Source organism: Salvia hispanica, chromosome 6 (genome assembly GCF_029641045.1).
Source record: "Salvia hispanica isolate PSC_SH4W2 chromosome 6, Shi_PSC_v1, whole genome shotgun sequence".
Lineage (NCBI taxonomy): Eukaryota > Viridiplantae > Streptophyta > Magnoliopsida > Lamiales > Lamiaceae > Salvia > Salvia hispanica.
In genome coordinates this window covers 19,540,595-19,560,073 of record NC_142697.1, presented here as the reverse complement: position 1 = coordinate 19,560,073, position 19,479 = coordinate 19,540,595, and the positions used below count along the sequence as shown (strand labels likewise).

Below are 19,479 nucleotides of genomic sequence, written 5' to 3'. Positions count from 1 at the left end.
TTACAAATATATATAGCACAAATATATTTAGTAAAAATAGGAGTATAAAATAGTGGAACAGCCGCACAACGGAACGGTTGCTATTATCTTCGATTGACAATTTTATTGCTACTAATTTCCAGATTTGAAGTAATTGACAAATCTCAGTTACTCCATCAATTACTCCGACCAATAGCATCCTCAATTGCGACTTTCCAAAATCACCCCCAGTCAACATCAGAAGTCAACTTTCACGATAACGAATGCTGTCGCCGAACTGCAAACCCATTTCCGTCATTTTCCCTGACGCCCCACTCCCAACAAAATTCCAGTCACTACCTTTGCAAACAGGAACCCCACAGCGCATGTTAGCTGCCTCCCACAATCATTACACCTGCTCCAAACCCATGCATTTACCCCCCCCCCCGCTTAACCTACGCACCTCTCCACTCACACCACTCCCATTAATTGGATCTGCAGCTCTACTTCCATCCACCGATATCTATCCCCTCCCCCCCGATCCGTGACTGCCATTTCGTCATCCTCTCTCGCTACACAGCTTCTGTAACTCATCATATGTCATATTATCGGAATCGTCGCCCGGTCGATCTCCGGTTCGGTGCGGCGGAGCTCCGGCAATCCGAAAGTTGCTATCCCCAGGATCAGAGTCGATTCTCGTAGGTTCAGTGATCGAAGCATGAATCCTCTGTGCTGCATTGCGCCGGTGTCGGTCGAAAAGGATCCGGCTGTGGTGAAGTCCCAAACCCTAAGTCAGGAGCTCGTGGTTGATGGAAACTGCTGCGACGAGAGTTTAAGTTTCAACAACAACAGCAATGTGATTCTGCAGCCGGTGAGTTTGTCGACCAATGGCGGAGGCGATCTACTGGCTGAGAAGTGCGATGAAAGTGATGAGATCAAGAGTGTGGCTGGCATTTTGTATAAATGGGTGAATTACGGGAAGGGATGGAGGGAGAGGTGGTTCGTGTTGGAGGATGGGGTGCTCTCGTATTATAAGGTGCACGGGCCGGATAAGATTGTCGTGGCTCCGGTCCGAGAGAAGGGGACGAGGGTGATTGGCCAGGAAAGTTGGAGATATATGAGGAAAGGTAGTAGTGGAAATGGGAATGGGAACGGGAGTGGAACCGGAAATGCTCTTGGGTCGGGGAAGCAGTGGAAGCCATTTGGGGAGATACATTTGAAGGTCGGTTCGTTTCTTTTGTTAGTGATTCAATGTGTTTTGTATAGTTGCTATTTGATCTTGTCGTAGCATCTTATATTTGGCTCTTATGGTAAAGAGGCAATACCGTCCGAACCTGGTGCACATTTTTGCTGTGAAGTATATTAAGTGGGGGTCAATACCCTAGCCTGCATTTGGGAACAGCTTGTTGCTATCTGTAGGATTGTAGAGGGATGTGGATTAATTGTTTAATCAAAGCTATAGATGTAGCTGGGTGGTTAAGAAAAGGACTAAAATGTGGTCACAAAAAAACTTTGGCAATTCACAGTCAATGCTAATGAATGCACCGATGCTAAGTTGGAAGATAGAGATTTTGTTGTTAGATTCTGTAATCTTGCTCTATCTGTGTCAATTATTTTCGGAATAACACATGGAGACAAATTATTTCATGCTAGCTTTTGATAGAAGTTATGGGAATAATCTAGGGCTTAAAATTGCTACTGGGCTGTGCCAAATTCAAGTTTACGCCCTTAATCTTGTCGATTCCAATGCAACATCATTCACTTATCTCAAGTACGAATATACTGAAACAGACTTTTGAGCTGGGAGATAACAACAATCATTTGGTCTGTCATCTTAGTAATGCAGATTACAAGGAGATTAACAGCAGTAGAGCTGAATAACACTTTTCTTTGTTTTCAGAGTTGTAGCTTTCTAAGATTATTCTGATGTGAACTTTTCATATGAAGATACTTGAATCCTTTTGAAGGCACTAAGTATAAATCTTTAAAGCTTCCATATTATTGCAGCCCACATTTTTGACCTTTAGCACCAAAAAATATATTGAACAGGTCTCTTCTGTTCGGGCCAGCAAGTCAGATGACAAAAGACTTTCAATATTCACAGGAACAAAAACTCTTCACTTGCGCTGTCAATCCAAAGAGGACAGAGCTTCATGGATTGAGGCTCTTCTGGCTGCTAAAGATAAATTCCCCAGGCTATTGACAAGCAATGACTTGGCACCTTCTGAAGATTTTGTTGTTACAGCAGAAAAGTTAAGGTCACGGCTAGTTGAGGAGGGCATTAGTGAGACTATAATAAAGGATTGTGAGTCTATAATGCTGGGTGAATTTGCTGAGGTGCAACATCAATTGAAGAGTCTTCAACTTAAGCACATGTTACTGCTTGACACATTAAGAAGACTGGAGGTTACGCTTCATCTTTTTTTCTTCTGAATGAATTCTGCTTAGATTTGAGACTGTAAAATATTCCATGCTGGTCATTGGGTTCAACTCTAATTTTCTGTAGATATCATCTATATATTTGTCAAAGGCACTCTATTATAATGAATATTATATGCGTTCTGAATCTGAAAAACACTAGAAGTGGGGAATGGAGAGTACTATAGGGAAATTATTCCTTTAAACCAAGATGTATGTTTCTTATAATCCCCAATACTTGTCTCCAGTGCCATTATACCAATATTTTTCTCCCTTTCTTCCTCATTAGATCTCTATGTAAGGATTTTGACTAATTATTTTGGTGTTCAGACAGAGAAGATTGAACTGGAAAAAACTGTAGTCGATGAAACAAAGGGCAGAGACTCTTTCTGTGGACAAGGGAATAGAAGATTCAGCGGTTTGTTTATTTTTCTTGCTTACATCATTGTTCAAGAAAACGACACTGAACACTCAGATGATAGTCTTCACTCAGTATTGAATGTACTTTATCTTATTTTTACTCTCTTGCAGATTTCTATTCAGTTATGTCTGAGGGCAGTGCAAGTGACTCAGAGGCAGATAATGAGAGTCGATACGGAGTAGACATTGAAACAGATGATGATGATGATGGTATCTTTTTTGACACAAATGACTTTTTATCCGCTGAGTCTCTAAGAAGTGCTTCCTATCGTAGCAGAGATAATCCAATATATATTCACAGCCCCCGGAGTGAAAAAGATGCTTCCTTTTCTGGTCATTTAAGAGAAGCTGCTACTGGAGTCAAGGGAATTGAGTTTCCCTACATCAAAAGAAGGGCTAGTTTACCAGAACCAAAGGAGAAAGAGAAGCCGGTTGGCCTATGGTCAATCATTAAGGATAACATTGGCAAGGATTTGTCTGGTGTTTGTCTTCCTGTGTACTTTAATGAGCCTCTGTCCTCACTGCAGAAATGCTTTGAAGATTTGGAATACTCATATCTTGTCGACGAAGCTCTGAAATGGGGGAAACAGGTCAGATCTTTATATGCTCTTACTTTTATTTGAACAGGTGTCTTTTTTTGGGGGGTGAGGGGGGGATTGTCGCTTCAAACATTTCTTAGAAGGATAACCTAGTTACTGTGTGTAACTCACTTATTAATGTATTGGGACAAAAACTTTCAGTTGCAGTCTATGTATTAAGTTGTGTCCTGGACCATCTTTGTTGATTTTTCTTTGTCGTGTTGAATGTTATAACTACCACATAATGAATATAGACATTCAATTGGAATTAAAATAAGAATGAAAGCTCAGACTAGACTCTAGCAATACTGTTAGTTACAGAAAACCTATTTGGGGAAGTAGGGAAAGGACTGAGAATGGGTACTCCCAGTCAATTTACTCTAAGAGATTCTGTTTCATGACCTGTCAATTTACTCTCTAAGTCGGCTCTGAAATGGTGATATAAGAATATTTGTGGATATGATGCCTGATCCCTAAATTAAATATGAAAAATGTGCTTTGTAGAATTAAGTAAGAAGTTTTTATTGTTCTCGACAAGTATCTCAAGATATTTAACAAGCAACTAATTAACTGATTACATCAATCCAAGTCCGGTTATTATCTTTACTTTATTACGGTTGAACTTGCTGTTGAATGCTTCATAAACCTGCTGAGTAATGTGTGAGGACCTTGCATCTCGTATCCTGCACCTTTTTTGTTGACCTTTCCAGTCATTGTTTGAGTTACCATTCAATGCTTCTGAAAGGTAGATGCCTTGACTTAAATTGAAGTTGCATTGTGCTTCTGCAGGAAAATGAATTGATGAGAATTCTGAATGTAGCAGCTTTTGCAGTGTCTGGTTATGCATCAACAGAAGGCCGGCAATGCAAACCCTTCAATCCTCTCCTTGGGGAAACCTATGAAGCTGACTATCCGGATAAGGGTCTACGGTTCTTTTCTGAAAAGGTTACTCTTCTGTAGTCAAGAAAACTCCCTGTATATATTTTCATTTTCTCTTTATTTTTCTAGATTTCTGCTATTCTGATGAGCTTACAAGTTGGCTGAGTTGCATTTTCTTTGTAGTAATTTGATAAACAATTAAGAGTCCTGTATTTGGAGTTTCAGGTTAGTCATCATCCAATGGTTGTTGCCTGTCATTGCGAGGGCAGAGGGTGGAAATTTTGGGCAGATTCTAATCTCAAAGGGAAGTTCTGGGGTCGTTCCATCCAGCTTGACCCTGTGGGAGTTCTTACCCTTCAGTTTGAAGATGGAGAGACATTTCAGTGGAGCAAGGTCACTACTTCTATATATAACATTATAATTGGTAAAATCTATTGTGATCACTACGGCACCATGCGCATAAAAGGCAGTGGTACTTACTCTTGCAAACTCAAATTCAAAGAACAGTCTATTATAGACCGGAACCCACATCAGGTGATTTTCTGATCTTCAAACCGATTAAGGTAACTTTTAGAAGTCAAATCACTGGCTCCCATCTCCACAACTAGTTGCAATAAGAGTAACAAATGAATACTTAGATTCTAGATGGGCGAAGACCTGAATGTACCATATATTGATGAATATTGATGCTAATATAATCTCAACCTTCTTGCATAACAAATATGACTGAATTCATTTCATTATGTTTTTTTACCAATTTTTTTTTCTCTGATTGATAGCCTGCCACGTAAAATTATTGTTTGTCCAAATATAGGTTCATGGAATTGTGCAAGACAATAGGACTGGGGAGAAAGTTGCGGTTTTAATAGGGAAGTGGGATGAAGCAATGTATTATGTGATGGGAGATCCAAGCACAAAGCCAAAAGGATATGACCCTATGACAGAAGCTGTTTTGCTTTGGGAAAGAGATAAATCTGTTACCAAGACAAGATATAATCTCACACCATTTGCGATATCCTTAAACGAATTGACACCTGGCTTGCGGGACAAGCTGCCACCAACAGACTCAAGACTGAGACCCGACCAGAGGCATTTGGAGAATGGAGAATATGAGCTGGCAAATGCTGAGAAGCTGAGGCTCGAACAGTTGCAGCGACAGGTTTGTTCTGGCATTATTGGACATGTACTCCTTTTCATGCAAGAAACTGTCTGGCAAATAATTCTACTTTATGGTGACGCATGTTGCTTTTTTTGCATCTGTTCTCTTTGCTGATCTGTTGGAAAAATGACTCTTTTACAGATTTATGTCTGCCTTGCTTTTATTTGTCTCTTTTACAGATTTATGTCTGCCATGCTTTTATTTGTCTCTTTTTCCTATGTGAGATCCAAGTAAAGCGCTGGGGAGCTTGCCTTTAGTCACATTAATCCACTTTTGTGGTGTGAAGTCATACATATATTAAGCTTTTGTAGATCTGATGCGAGAGTTTTCGGTGCAGGCAAGGAAGTTGCAGGATAGAGGGTGGAAACCAAGATGGTTCGGGAAGGATGAAGATGGTTGTTACCGATACATGGGAGGATACTGGGAAGCTAGGGAGAAACACGAGTGGGATGGGATCCCTGATATATTCGGGCAGCCGTGTGATTTACCAGCCGAGGAGGTAGCTGCTCCTCTGCCTTTAACATAAATTGTGAATACTATCAATCAAGGCAGATGGGGAATCGTTTATCCTAGCAACATCATCAGCAGTAAGCCCCATTCATTTCTGTAAATGGGAAAAAAGTGTATGTGTACGTAATACTACGATGTTTGTACCCGCCGCAGAGTGATCCTACAATCCCCATTGTTACAATCATCATATATAATTGAACTCAATTGGGAATTTCGGAATTAGTTAGAGAAGTTACTTCACGGAGTATCATTTTTTACTTATTCTAATTCATTTATTTTTTCTTTCCAACCCAGTCTCGTTGGATAGTGTTACATAACAAACACAGAAATATACTCTCATGCATTACTTTCTGAGATGAAATTTGCATTTTCCAAATTGTGGGCAAGTACGAGTTAAGTAATTATGTTTGCGTATAAAATATGAGGCCTCCATATTACTACTATTTCTACAAAATAAAATTGCATTTTGTGGTCTATACTATTGTAGCTCTAACTGAGAACCGAGATTAGCTTAAACCTACTAACTGAAACCGAACCCTAACCATATTTTTTTGGTTCAAGGTTAATCGAGAGCCGAGAACCGTTTTCCCTGGCCTAATTTTGTCTATACTATTGTAGCTAAGTAGATGTACATACAGAGATTATTTGCATACAAGAATTTTATTTTCAAGGAATCTAGACACACAACAGATATGGTTCTACCTCTCTCCAAAAAGAAGAGACATCGTTGATAACTTATTAACTTAACCGAAGTTCAAATATCTACAATCCGCATCTCCTTGTTTTGAAGGCAAAGCATGGGATTTCAAATATTGCCCCGAAATTCTGTATTTTCAACTGTAAAAAATGGGTCTTTTCCGAACACCTACCAGGTCTTTCTCTTTATCCCCCTTCTTCATTGCGTATTTGCTTTATTGTCAGATTGTAGATGTAATTTTGTGAAGCTTGATTCTTAACTTTACCGCAATTCGTGCTGAGTATAATCACTGATATAGAACAGTGAAACCGCTTTAATCTGAAACCCTTTTCATTATGTTTGAAACGTTCTTCAGGTAACCAGGTTATCGTTCCCTCATAAGAAACTGAAATAACTCAATAATGTCTCTCTGTGTGTGTGTGTGTGTGGGAGAGAGAGAGAGAGAGTTGAGGCGGAGGGGGATAAGTGAAAAGAGCACCAATTGAGTTGCAAGATTCAAGCTTTGAACGTCCAACCTCAAGCCATCAGCTATTATCAAGCTTTGAATACGTGGGGATGTGTTGGTGTATGTGTGGATTTGTTTTTGTGGCCTAATCCTTATCACTTTTGCCTTCATCTTTTCAGGATGTATTGAAGCATTATCTGGTTAATGATGAATCGGTGTACAAATTATTTGACAGAAGGTGGGCCTTGAGCTGCCCTGATGCCAAAATCAACCAGATAATGACTTCTAGCCGAAAGGGAGGCGAATCAATAATTTCTGAAACCATTTCCTATCAAAATATCATCCCACCATGCCTTGGCGAAGGCATGTTTGAAAAGAAGAACGATTCTTCATCATTCTATGTGGTGAGGGATGACTTGTTGCATCCTCTGGTAAATGGTAACAAATCAAGGAAATTAGATGCCCTGCTTCCCGTTCTTGAAGATAATGCTGTGACCGGAGTGGTGAGCTTGTGTCAGCACTCCATCTCACTGTGTCAAAACTTGGTCTGGATCATTGGTGCTGATAAAATTCACTGTCAAATTTGTTGGTCTCTCACATTTCAAAAAAACTTGCTTTGCAATCATAATTACATGATGCAATGCATGATGAGTTGTGTTTTCCCTCCATCAACTATCCATTTTGCTCTTGGAACTTTTGTCAAATGTCTAGTGTTATTAACTGAGAGTTTACGTGTAAACATAAGCTGGAGCAACTTTATATGAGAGAACATTATGTTTTGGATGTATTCAATTCATATGAGAGAATGTATTCTGATGGTTTCTGTATTTTTGTTGTGTTTTCCTCACACGTTCAATGGCTGGAAACCAAACTCAAACAATGCGGTGCAATCTGATTCAACTCCCTCACAAAGCTGCTATGAACAACACAGCTCGTTGTTCTTTGAAGTTCACAGTAACTTCCGAGGCTAACGTTGCAGTGAATCTATCTCGTACACGGCGCTCAGAGATGTCCATTGATGATGACCAAAGGTGGAAAAAGCAGAAGATGGACTGCAAAGTGACAGCTGAGTGCACTCAGCTTCTGAAAGGATTGATGGATCGTAGAATAGCACAGGGGTTCGCTAGGCCAGCCGATCCAATGAAGACTCCTCCTGATTACTTCAAGATGATCAAGAATCCAATGGATTTATGAATAATAAAACGTAAATTGGAGAGGAATATATACTCTGCTCCGAATCAGTTTGCTGATGACATGGTGCTGACTTTTGGGAATGCTATGTCGTATCACCCTCCTTCGTCTGATGTTTATCGCTGCGCAAAAAGTCAAACATCAGACGAAGGAGGGTGATACGATATAGCATTCCCAAAAGTCAGTACCATGTCATCAGCAAACTGATTTGGAGCAGAGTACATATTCCTCTCTTTACGTTTTATTGTTCCTAAATCCATTGGATTCTTGATCATCTTGAAGTAATCGGAAGGAGTCTTCATTGGATCGACTGGCCTAGCGAACCATGTGCTATTCTACGATCCATCAATCCTTTCAGAAGCTGAGTGCACTCAGCTGTCACTTTGCAGTCCAGCTTCTGAGTGCACTCAGCTGTCACTTATGGTCATCATCAACGGACATCTCTGAGCGCTGTTTACGAGATGGATTCACTGCAACGTTAGCCTCGGAACTTACTGTGAACTTCAAAGAACAACGAGTTGTGTTGTTCATAGCAGCCTTGTGAGGGAGTTGCATCAGATTGCACCGCATTGTTTGAGTTTGGTTTCCAGCCATTGAACTTGTAGTAGTACTTCAATTACACTGAGGAAAGCACAACAGAAATCATTAGAAATCACCATGTTTCATAGTACATTCTATCATATGAATTGAATAAATCCTCAAACTTTCCTATATATGCATGTCTTTAATATAATTGGAAACATTTCTAGGTTACCTGTGGGGGCTGCCAAAGTGCGCATGCTGCTGCAGTTGGTATGTTTCAAAAGGGAAAGTTTGTGTGTTTTACACTTGGATTCTTTCAAAGTAGTTCAATGCGGTTATAATACCGTTTTGACCATTTATTCCAATGTAATGCAGCTGTGTCATGTGCAGAGAGAGGACTGAAGGCACACATACTTCTTCGAGGAGAAGAGCCTGAAACTGTAACTGGTTACAATCTTGTTTCTAAACTGTACAGTGATGTGGTTTATGTTCCAAGATCTGTATATGCCAAGAGAGAAGAAATGCTTGCAAAGCATGCGGAGTCGATTGCAGGCGCTGGTGGATCTATTATGTGGCCCAACGATGTTATGGAGGCTTCTTTCAAACCTTATGAATCGAGGGCACATAACTTTCCACGTGCAGATCCTATTAACTGTCCCGAAAAACCTAAGAAAGTTGCTATTATAAATGAAGGGGCGGGAGATGCAATAGCCTTGCTAGGTATGGAAGCGTCTGTAGTTGACATTGTGATTCCTTTCTTCTTAGAGAATATTAGAAGCAACTTTACTTCTCAATTAGAAATCTTGTATGTTATGGTGCTCATAAGGCTTATGATCAGGTTTCAGGCCCGTATCCTGTCAAAAATACGTAGGGGAAGTATGTTATAAGTTTTTTTTGTATGTTCTATTAAAATAAAAGATGTGAAAACATATTCAAGCCTAATCTAGTAGTACCTTCCAATTTATATGGCGATGCCAACATGTGATCCTTGTTCTTTTAGTGTTCTGTAGTTTCTCCCATATTTTTTGAATTTCTGCTGTTGCTGCATTATTGTTCCATTTTGCAATGTAAAGAATAGATCCAAATTCCCATCCCTGCTTATGCCTGTGTTTAGAAGATCCATTTATACTTTCTTATGCATATCAGATGCTTTACTAAGAAGTGGTTAACCTGTTTTTTCCTATCAGGTGTTATGCGATTGATAAAATACTTATCACAAAAACATTTGTTTGGCAAAGAGCAGACCATGAAAATCGTTGTAGATGCTGGCACCGGGACAACAGCTGTTGGTTTGGCTCTCGGGGCTCTATCTTTAGGGTATTCTTTACGATGATGTGATGTCTATTGTCTATATACGCAGTTTATTTTCCGACTAATCCAAGCATTTACTTGAGCTGCTTATCTCTCTATTGATTTGAACTTGCAAAATAAGGCTTCCTTGGGAGGTGAGTGCCGTGATGCTGGCTGACAAAATCGAGGGATACAAAAGAAAGGAGCAGAGTTTGATATCTGAATTTCTTAGAGTCTATACATCATCTCCTCATCAGGGTTTAGCTCCATCTGAAGGAAATAATGGAACCGTGCAATGGGTAGACCGCCGTGTACCTAGAAAGTAAATGATAAGTTGATCATTGTTAACATATATAGATAACCTAGTTGAGTATCATCAAGGTTGTGTCATTGCAATTAAATACTACTCCATCTTGCTTGAAAATGATGATTGAACCCTTTCAGGTTTGGCAATATACTAAAAGGCGAAGTTGAGGAATGTCGAAGGATAGCACAAGAGACCGGTGTCCTGGTGGACCCAATATACACTCTGGCTGCTTGGGATCTTGCAACTCAGCTCAGCCAGGTACAAGATGCCAAAATCGTTATGCTGCACACCGGAGGGACACTGGGAATGTTTGGACTCGCGCAACGGTATAAGTCTTTCTTCCGCATGAATGCCTGAAGAACAATGCCAACTCATACCATAGACATTTTTAGTAGAAAGGTTAGTACTATAATTTTGAGAAATGTAGTAGTTATTATAAATATATAGTCTTATTTAGTTTGATTATATGTTGACATAACTATGTATTAGGAGTAGTACATGCCTGCTACTCAGACGTCCGTGAAAGCAAAGAAGCTAACAAAAAATGTCATAAAGGCTGGTCCTTTATTTTGTTTGCATCTTTCCTGTTGAAACAATTTTGATCGTATTAGTAAGTGATATGTGCTTTTCTCTCAACTCTGAATGTATCTTCAAAGTGGAGATCCGACTGCACCGCACTGTACGGTGATTCACTGTATTTGAGTTTGAATAAATCATACTCCTACTAGTATTATCGGACTTATTAAATCGTAAATTAACAGATTATAATTATGAATTGATAAGCCGCAAATAAAATTTAGTCTTTTCCAGATAAGTTAAAAGCATGGAAATCCGAATCAATTATTTCAAGAGTGGTTTTAAATTTAATATACGAACGAACCATCGAAAGTTGCAAGTTTAGGAGTTAATAAGATGAACATTTTGGTATTTCAGAATTCGAGCATACACATAATATATGATTTGCCAATCACCTAAGTTGGTTAACCCCAAAGCATGATTGTTTAATAATCTTGGAAGTAAGAAAAGTAGGTATGACCGCATCGGTTTCACCCCGATAAATAAAAAAATTTATGCATGGACAATCTTGGCCACGGTGAAATTAAATAAAGAAATAAACCAACCTCAAAACTATAGTAAGTATATATGTCCTTCACCACACAAGCATGACTCCCGAGATTGAGTTGAGCTAGCTCAGTGGACAGCAGTAATAGGTGGTGGTGGTGGCGGTGGTGATTCAGATCGATGGGTATGGTGGTGGCAGCATCCCTGGTAACAAGGGAGGCAAACAAGGATGGTTGTTTTTGTTTTTTATTCATCTTTTTTTTTTCATTGGGCTTTGTTGCTAATGCCATTAGTTAGTTATGGGGTAAAATGCGACTACTGTTGCTTGCTTCTTTTATTACTCCACTTAAAACAGAGATGATTGTAATTTGTGGCCTCCATTTACTAAGTTTTAATTCATCTTACGAATGCTAATACCATGTGTTATATCTCTATTTTAAATAATCGAATGTTCGAAATTTCATTGTTAAATTATCTAGGTATTCGATCAACAGTATATCTTTTCTTTTTTAAATATAATACCGGCCGTTGTATTTATAACATTGATTCCCAATCACAAATATACTTGAATGCATACAGAAGTAGAAAAAAAGTTACTCCGTACATGAAATTAGAGTTTTATGCAGGTGGAATTAATTGCATCATATCACCAACATGGAATGATTTTTAAGACTGGTCACAAAGATTTAGTCCTTTCAAGGAAAGAGTAGTTCTGGTAAGTTTATGACAATGATTTCTGTCACTATGAATAACTGCAAAAAAACTAGAAAAAGAAACAAAGTTAACACACCTCGTTTCTTAGTTTCATTTCACCAAGCTCGTTCATGGTTGTGTCCCAAAATTTACGCCAAATTATAGGAGTATTATTCATGTCTCACCAACATCAACATATTTCAAATTTCAGCACAATACCAATAGCTCATCCACACAAATTTAATTGCAACTCTAGCTACCTTTCAAACATCATTTTTTTTTATTAATCTCCAATTAGTATATTTTTTAAATTGCAATATTTGCAAATAAAATAAATTATTAAAATTTAAAAGAAGGAAGTTCTCAAATTTTGTTAAAGTATCAATTTTGGTCCATAATATTTAAAAATATCTTCTAAGATTCATGAAATTCAATTTAATTCATTTTCTGCTTTGATCCCTGTGAGTCATTCTCTCTCTTACTCTTCAATACAATTTTCCTCCCTAATTCTAGAGCTATGTTGCCAAACTTAAATCTTTAACTTTTGATCATAATTTTCTCTCTAGAAAAATCCTCAATTCTTTAACGAGATTGATTTTTCTTGAGGAGTCAATTTTGAAGGAAACATATGAAATTGGCAATTTATTACTATCTTTAAAGAGGATGAATCTTCAGAAGAACAATCTTGATGGCTCGATTCCGGATTCAATTCAAAAGACTAGAAACTAGAATAGTCAAAATACTATACAAACGTTGTTGGTTGTGGAATATAGAGTAGATTATGGTGCACATAGAGAGAGGGAATAAGATAAATGTGTAAAAGGCTAGGCATATCATATCACCAAGGAATGTTGATTTTAAACTCCACAACGCAACCATCTTAAAACAGGGGGTGGATGGGAATACAGCAGACATCCCTTTCACATACTTTTCACTCGTCAGAATTTATAAATACTCCTGTTTACTTCTTTAAAATACTTCTCCATTATTATTTGTGCTTCAAATGGGGAACATAACTTCATTAAATATTATTAATTCCATTTAAGACATATAACATCGCCACTAGATTGCAATTTGCAATTTGCAAATAATCAAACAGCAAGACAGAGAGTCCTTAAATAGTTAAATATTTGTATACAATTCGGTGCCAATCTCCCCATAATTACGTGATGTAATCTTTTTAACTAACCCAAAATTATGTAGTATACAAAATAATCTTGTAAATGCTGGAGATTTCGGCGCGAGAAGTTGGTTTTTATGAAGATAAATGTATTTAATTCTTTTGGACGAGAAATTTGATTTTCATGATTATGTTATAATTCATATTTTTATCTCAATATAAATTATCAAAAGCATTCATTAATCAAGATATAAAATACTTTAATCATGAGATAAAATAGAGGTGTTATAGCATAAAGACTTTATATCAAATCAAACAATCATTTCCCTGAAAATGATTTCATTTGTATTAACGCTGCAAATTTTTGTCATTTTTTGACAAAATAGGCAATATATATTGACTACAACATTTCGTTGTTACATTATTAGGAGTATTAAAATTGACTGCAGAGCTAAACAACCTAATGAGTTTATAATTCATATACTGGAAACAAATTGAATCCATTTAATGCGATTTATTTTATAGTTTCAGTATCTTAACAAAATCAGTTTGTGCTGCAGATCACGATATATATTTCTATTTCGATGCCAAAGTTGAGTGGTGTTAAAACGACTTAACGAGGATGTACGATCATAGGTGGAAAATCAATTTTCTTAAAATAAAACATGGTAAATAATTCACGTGAGACTCCCCAACCACAGTTTATAGTATATCTGATTCCTATCTTTGGTCTCGTCCTGCATTTGGATTTTTTCAGATTGAGCTTTTTTAAAATCGTAGTACTAATGTTTGATCGAAATCTGAATATCACAATATTGAAAGCACTAAAATAAAACGTTGAGTAGGGAGTACTTACTACTATACTTAGTAAGTAATAAAATCATGGAATTTCCATGGTGCATTACAATTGTTACTTTAAAATTGGATGCTCTTTATACTTCTCCAGAAAAAGTAAAATGGTCGCTTTGACAACAATTAAAAAAATGATTGTTAGTAGTAGGCCATACTACCGTACGATTTTGTATGTCCTAGGAGTATATATTAAAATGACTTGAATGGAGTAACATTAAAGTAGACAAATAGATATGTTGCCTTTAATATCATACTACTAAATCTTTGGAATTGCAAAGTCGTGGTCTAAGCATTGAATTAATGTCGTTCAAAATATTAAACAAAATACCAAAGAGTACAAATTCCTCATTTAATTGTTCAAAATATTAATATAGTATACCGAAAAAGTACAATCGTATAAGTTTGAAAATTAAAATAGGTCAATAGAACACGACCAAATATTTTAGGGCATCGAACATGAATCTTTTCTCATTAAAAAGTGTACCATTATGAAATATGATAATAATTCTTTTCATATCTATTTTTTATATATAAAAATATAAGGTGAAGAGGTATGCGTTATAATGGAACTTGGAAGGACATAAATTGGACGACAAGAGCATGCAAAGCAACAAAGACAAACTTGGAATTTGGTTTTATTTAATTATTAGGAATAATTAATTAAGATAGGCATATGCATCGGAAACCTCGTGTTTTGGTCTATCTGGTCAATATAATCTCCGGTGCACGTGCACCACTATTTAATTACTAGAATTATACAAAAGTTTAACATAATTAAACTAATCTAATTTTTCTTCCAGTTTTGTCAGAATGGTCAGTATGACTATTTTATTTCTTCCGTTGAATTAAAGTAGGCAGCATTATGTTCTGATTTATTAATATTTTTGTAGGGGGAAAGATCTTTAAAAAGTAACCTTCCCCAAAAGGGGAAAGTGGATTCACGTTGAAAACAAACTACTTTTGGAAATGTGACAAAGAGTCATGAACTATTTATGGCATCAAAAATCGACTTTACAGTTTATTAGATGTATTGTTAGGATATCGAATCAAGAGAATTTTTATTAATACTAGTATAGTAGATATGTGAAACATGTATCATCCGATTAATTAGCCGATTATCAAGATGCACCACCTCAATTTGCGAAGAACGAATTCAAATTGAAATTAAAAAATTTGGGTAACATGTTCTGCTCGCTCATTTATATAGTGGAAATCAAACACATAAAAAATGTAAATAATTTTATGAATTGTCCCGTCACATAATGCTGGCACATCTGACCAATTTTGTTGTGGGAAATATGCTGTAAATTCATGGTTTGACAGTCTCACCTCTCTCTCTCTCTCTACACCACCCTTTCTTTAAATGATCAGTGACAAATGAGATGACAAAAAGCTATAAAAAGATTATTGCCTCAGTTTGTACCTTGGACTTGAGGCTCCAGAAATATAACATAAAATTATCATAGTCGATTTCACATTAATGAAGTACTCCAAAAGAATACTTGCTTTGTACAAGATCATAGTTTTTGATAGTATCCTGTGATGCTCTTACCCTATGACTTAAATAGTAATTTAGCTGTCTTGTTTTGTTTTTTTTAAAGCTTTGCTGGAAAAGGTAGTGCTGTATATATTTTGTGATAGCCAATGTCTGATACTTTGTTTATGCAAATGGAGTATGGATTTCTATCTTGTTTTTATCCTACCGTACTCGGATCAGAAAGTTTTCGCAAAAATGAATGTTATTCAAATTCATATTCTAATAATCTCAAAATGAAAACAAGTTTTCTTCAATGAGTTATAAGAAACGATAGATTCATATTTGCATGTTACTACTTTCATGTCAAAAGTTTTCTATTTGGAGTAAAAAGACAAAAAAAAGTGATTATAAGTATAAACTTTTAATAGAAAACCAAAACTTATTGCACAAATATCTTGAAACATGGTCTTATTATCGAACTTATAACATAACTCTTTGAGAATTTACAGTTTGTTCTTATTTATGGTATTTACTTCATGCTTCTTCATGATGGCTGTGTTTCCTTCTGTTTTTGTTTTATTTTGAACTAGTTGCAGTATTTGTATTTCTCTCGTTTATGTCCAAGCATAAAGTAAACATTGTACAATATGGATCTGGCATAAATCATAATGATGAATGAAAAGTCAATTTTCAAAAATTCTATGTTCTCGTGCTTAGCATCTATTTGTTGATTATGATACTCCCCAAGTAATTTTTTTTGTAATACTACTATAATTCACATGATTTACATCTGTATGATAGGAATGAAATTCGATGTGTTTTCCTATTGCAATGTCAGATTCTATGTAAAGTTCTATAATGTTATAATGACAGTAAGTTCATAGTTATTGTTATAACAGATTATATGTAAATGCAAACTCTATATTGTTGTAACGCAATATGTTGATTTAGGTAATGCATTACGTACGAGCTTTCGTGTAATACAAATTATAGATTGTTGTAATGTAAGAATGTCGTGAGTTAAATAAGATAACGTTATAATAATACTATTCTCTCCGTCCCACTTCAGAAGCCGTATTTGTGTTCGGCACGAGTTTTAAGAAATAGAAAGTAAAGTTGATGAAAAAAGATAGTGGAATGTTAGTCATATTTTTATATATTCCCTCCGTCTGCGAATAGGAGTCTCGTTTCTTTTTGGCACGTGTTTTAAGAAATGTTAAGAAAAGTGAGTGGAAGAAAGTTAGTGGAATAGGGGTTCTACTTGTACATATTAATTTTAAATGATATGTGAGGGGAATGAGTTAGTGGAATATGAGGCCTATTTACCATTTATGATAACTATGAACCGGGACTCCTATTCGTGGACGGACCAAAATGAAAAAATGGGACTCCTATTCTCGGACGGAGTGATTATTAATTTTATAATTAAATGTGAGTGGAAACATGTTAGTAAATTTTGAGGTCTATTACCATTTATGGAATATTCCATTCGAAATTCCTATAGTGGAACACCTAAAAATAGTAAACCGGAGCTGCTAAAATGGAACGTAGAGAATACTATTTTTTAAGAAAATAATATAATATTCAACCGAAAAATAGACAAAAATAAAGACTTACCTTATTACTATAATATACTCCATCCGTCCCACTCAAGAGTCCAAATTCTTGAGTAGCATGAGATTTTAGAAGAGTTGTTTCGTACAGTAAGTAGAGAGAAGAAATGGAGTTGAATATTTTAATAAGGAAAGATGGGAGAGTGATTTATTACCAAATATAGAAAGTGGGACTAACTAAAAGGAAATGTAGACATCTTGAGTGGGACAGAGAGAAAACTGTGAATTTAGATCAGTGTGATGCAAATCGCTGGCTGAAAAATAGGATTTAGAGAAAACCAAAATATTATCCATGCATGTAGTTTTCGTAAATAAGGAAAAAACTGAATGCAAAATGAGTCGTGTAACGAATATTTTAGATCAGTGTATTAGCGGGTACCCGATCCCGAAATTCCCAAAATCTCATACCCGATACCCGACCCGATTTTTATTTCGGATACCCGGATATCCGACTCTGGTATCCAGTCCCGAAAAAAGTATCCAGTCCCTATTGAGATTGTGACTTTTTTAAAAAAAATTAACTACAAAATTTTAGAATTTATTTCATATTATTTAGTTAGAATAGGGGCAGTACCTAAGAGGCATGCACCTGGTTGGACTAGAGCTGGTTTTGATGCGGATGGCAGAGGTTGAGAGTGAACACATTCCTTACCAAATTGTGGCACTTGACTATTTTTTAAAACCCATTTCTCGTATATTTTATTGGACTAAATCTAGCAGGTTACCTTGACACAAACTAACAGGTTATAATCTATGTTCCCTTGAATCTTGATCATGAAATATTTGATTTATCCAACATGAATACACTTGTCCATATTTCACAAAAAAACTATCACAATAACATCCTCCCTAATAAACATTAGAATTCAATAATTCAAAAGTTCAATCATTCATCCATAATAACCTATCACAATTCATAAATCTAAATCACTAATATCTTACTTATATGCTAATAAGTATTGACTAAAAGATAATTAAAAAATTAAATTACATTTAATTATAATAAAAATATAGTTTATTAATTTTAAAAAATAAATCGGATATTTCGGGTATACCCATCGGGTATCGGATAATTCGATCCCGATCATCCAAAATTCTTACTACCCGATCCCGATCCGATATCCGAAAAATCGGGTTTCAGGTATCCAATTATCCGACATTTTCGGGTTCGAATATCGGGTATCTAATACCCGATATCCATTTTAACACCCCTAGGCGTTACCATGGTTGTCACGTCGTAGATTCTATTGCATCTGATCGATATAATTAATGGACGAAATAAAACATAAGTATATGTTTAAAAATATTTTATTTTTGAGTCACATTCCGACTGTATTATAGACATATCATTCCTACAGACAGTGTGCTTAATCAAAGACGAAATCTGATACATTGGATCAATAAATTCGAGATTAAATATCTACTACATCATTTTGTACTATCAGATTTAGGTCATTACACTGGTACAATAGAAATGATAATTTTTGGTTAACTAATTCAGTTAAGAAAAAATAAAAAATTAAGAATTAAAATAAACATTTCTTGATTTGGTCTCCAATAAATAATTTTGATTCTCGCCTAGTTTATAACGTGGGACTTGGGAGAATGAGTTATTACAAAATATTCTATAAATATGCAAACAACAAACTAAAATCTTGACCATTAGATTTTAATATTTGATGTCAACTGATGATAAATAATGTCAACAAAAAATGTCATATAAATGTCAACACATTCGTATATTTAAATATCGGTTGCCATTGTGTTAACTTTTTTTATTAACATTATTTGTCATTTTTTGACATTAAATTAAAAATCTAATCATCTTAATTTTATTAGTTTGTAATTTGCAATTAATATACATCAATATATGGATATAGATATATGTGTTGTTAATGATTATCTATATGTGTGTGTGCTTGCATGTCAATGATTGTGTATATATGTATGTCTGAACGTTTGCATGTGAATGATTTTGATTTTTGAAGGAAGAAAACAAGGAAATAGATAAACTAAGAAGATATGTCAAAAAAAGAGATGTGGAATGGTCAAATGCCTTGCCCACATTAAAAAGAGTAGTAGCAGTATTACAACTCTTTAATTACTGCTGCTTCACTTTAATCTTCATTACTCAGTCCTGCTACAATTATTAGTATTATCCATGAAAAATTACTCCGGTAAAGTTTTCAGATATATCCTCTACTATACGAGATATTCTAACTTCATAATATCTCAACACGTGGACGACCAGGGTTTCACTGCCCCTTATGATTTACTAGTAAATTATT

At 35.8% G+C, this 19,479-nt stretch overlaps 2 protein-coding genes across 11 annotated transcripts; both read left to right on the top strand.

The window, feature by feature from the left end:
* The first annotated feature begins 432 nt into the window (after positions 1–432).
* Positions 433–6,157, top strand: LOC125206029 (oxysterol-binding protein-related protein 1D-like). Of its 2 annotated transcripts, none has more exons than XM_048105296.2 (8): positions 433–1,180; positions 2,008–2,364; positions 2,707–2,794; positions 2,908–3,386; positions 4,164–4,319; positions 4,479–4,646; positions 5,068–5,412; positions 5,750–6,157. In XM_048105296.2, exons 1-8 carry the CDS (start codon positions 677–679, stop codon positions 5,936–5,938), a joined length of 2,286 nt encoding a protein of 761 aa, XP_047961253.1. In that variant the 5' UTR covers positions 433–676; the 3' UTR covers positions 5,939–6,157. The 2 variants fall into 2 exon arrangements, with proteins under 2 accessions (XP_047961253.1, XP_047961252.1); XM_048105295.2 differs by having other exon boundaries at positions 434–1,180; positions 4,479–4,787.
* Positions 6,158–6,457: 300 nt separating this feature from the next.
* On the top strand, positions 6,458–10,952 carry LOC125208133 (Pyridoxal-5'-phosphate-dependent enzyme family protein). 9 transcript variants are annotated; one of them, XM_048107700.2, is made up of 8 exons: positions 6,479–6,794; positions 7,244–7,609; positions 9,005–9,047; positions 9,153–9,497; positions 9,965–10,094; positions 10,210–10,389; positions 10,512–10,773; positions 10,864–10,952. In XM_048107700.2, the coding sequence occupies exons 1-7, from the start codon at positions 6,720–6,722 to the stop codon at positions 10,729–10,731; spliced, it is 1,359 nt and encodes a 452-aa protein (XP_047963657.1). In that variant the 5' UTR covers positions 6,479–6,719; the 3' UTR covers positions 10,732–10,773; positions 10,864–10,952. The 9 variants fall into 9 exon arrangements, with proteins under 9 accessions (XP_047963662.1, XP_047963664.1, XP_047963661.1 ...); XM_048107705.2 differs by lacking the exon at positions 10,864–10,952 and having other exon boundaries at positions 6,458–6,794; positions 10,210–10,366; positions 10,512–10,687; XM_048107707.2 differs by lacking the exon at positions 10,864–10,952 and having other exon boundaries at positions 6,461–6,794; positions 10,210–10,432; positions 10,512–10,640.
* Positions 10,953–19,479: the final 8,527 nt, after the last annotated feature.

Bases quoted from the DNA above. Each gene is read 5' to 3' on its own strand.
- LOC125206029 (XM_048105295.2), top strand. From the start codon at position 677: ATGAATCCTCTGTGCTGCATTGCGCCGGTGTCGGTCGAAAAGGATCCG. The intron at 4,320-4,478 runs GTTACTCTTCTG...TTGGAGTTTCAG, and splicing joins TACGGTTCTTTTCTGAAAAG to GTTAGTCATCATCCAATGGT. The intron at 4,788-5,067 runs GTGATTTTCTGA...GTCCAAATATAG, and splicing joins TAGACCGGAACCCACATCAG to GTTCATGGAATTGTGCAAGA.
- LOC125208133 (XM_048107700.2), top strand. From the start codon at position 6,720: ATGGGATTTCAAATATTGCCCCGAAATTCTGTATTTTCAACTGTAAAA. The intron at 6,795-7,243 runs GTCTTTCTCTTT...TCATCTTTTCAG, and splicing joins CTTTTCCGAACACCTACCAG to GATGTATTGAAGCATTATCT. The intron at 10,390-10,511 runs GTAAATGATAAG...GAACCCTTTCAG, and splicing joins GACCGCCGTGTACCTAGAAA to GTTTGGCAATATACTAAAAG.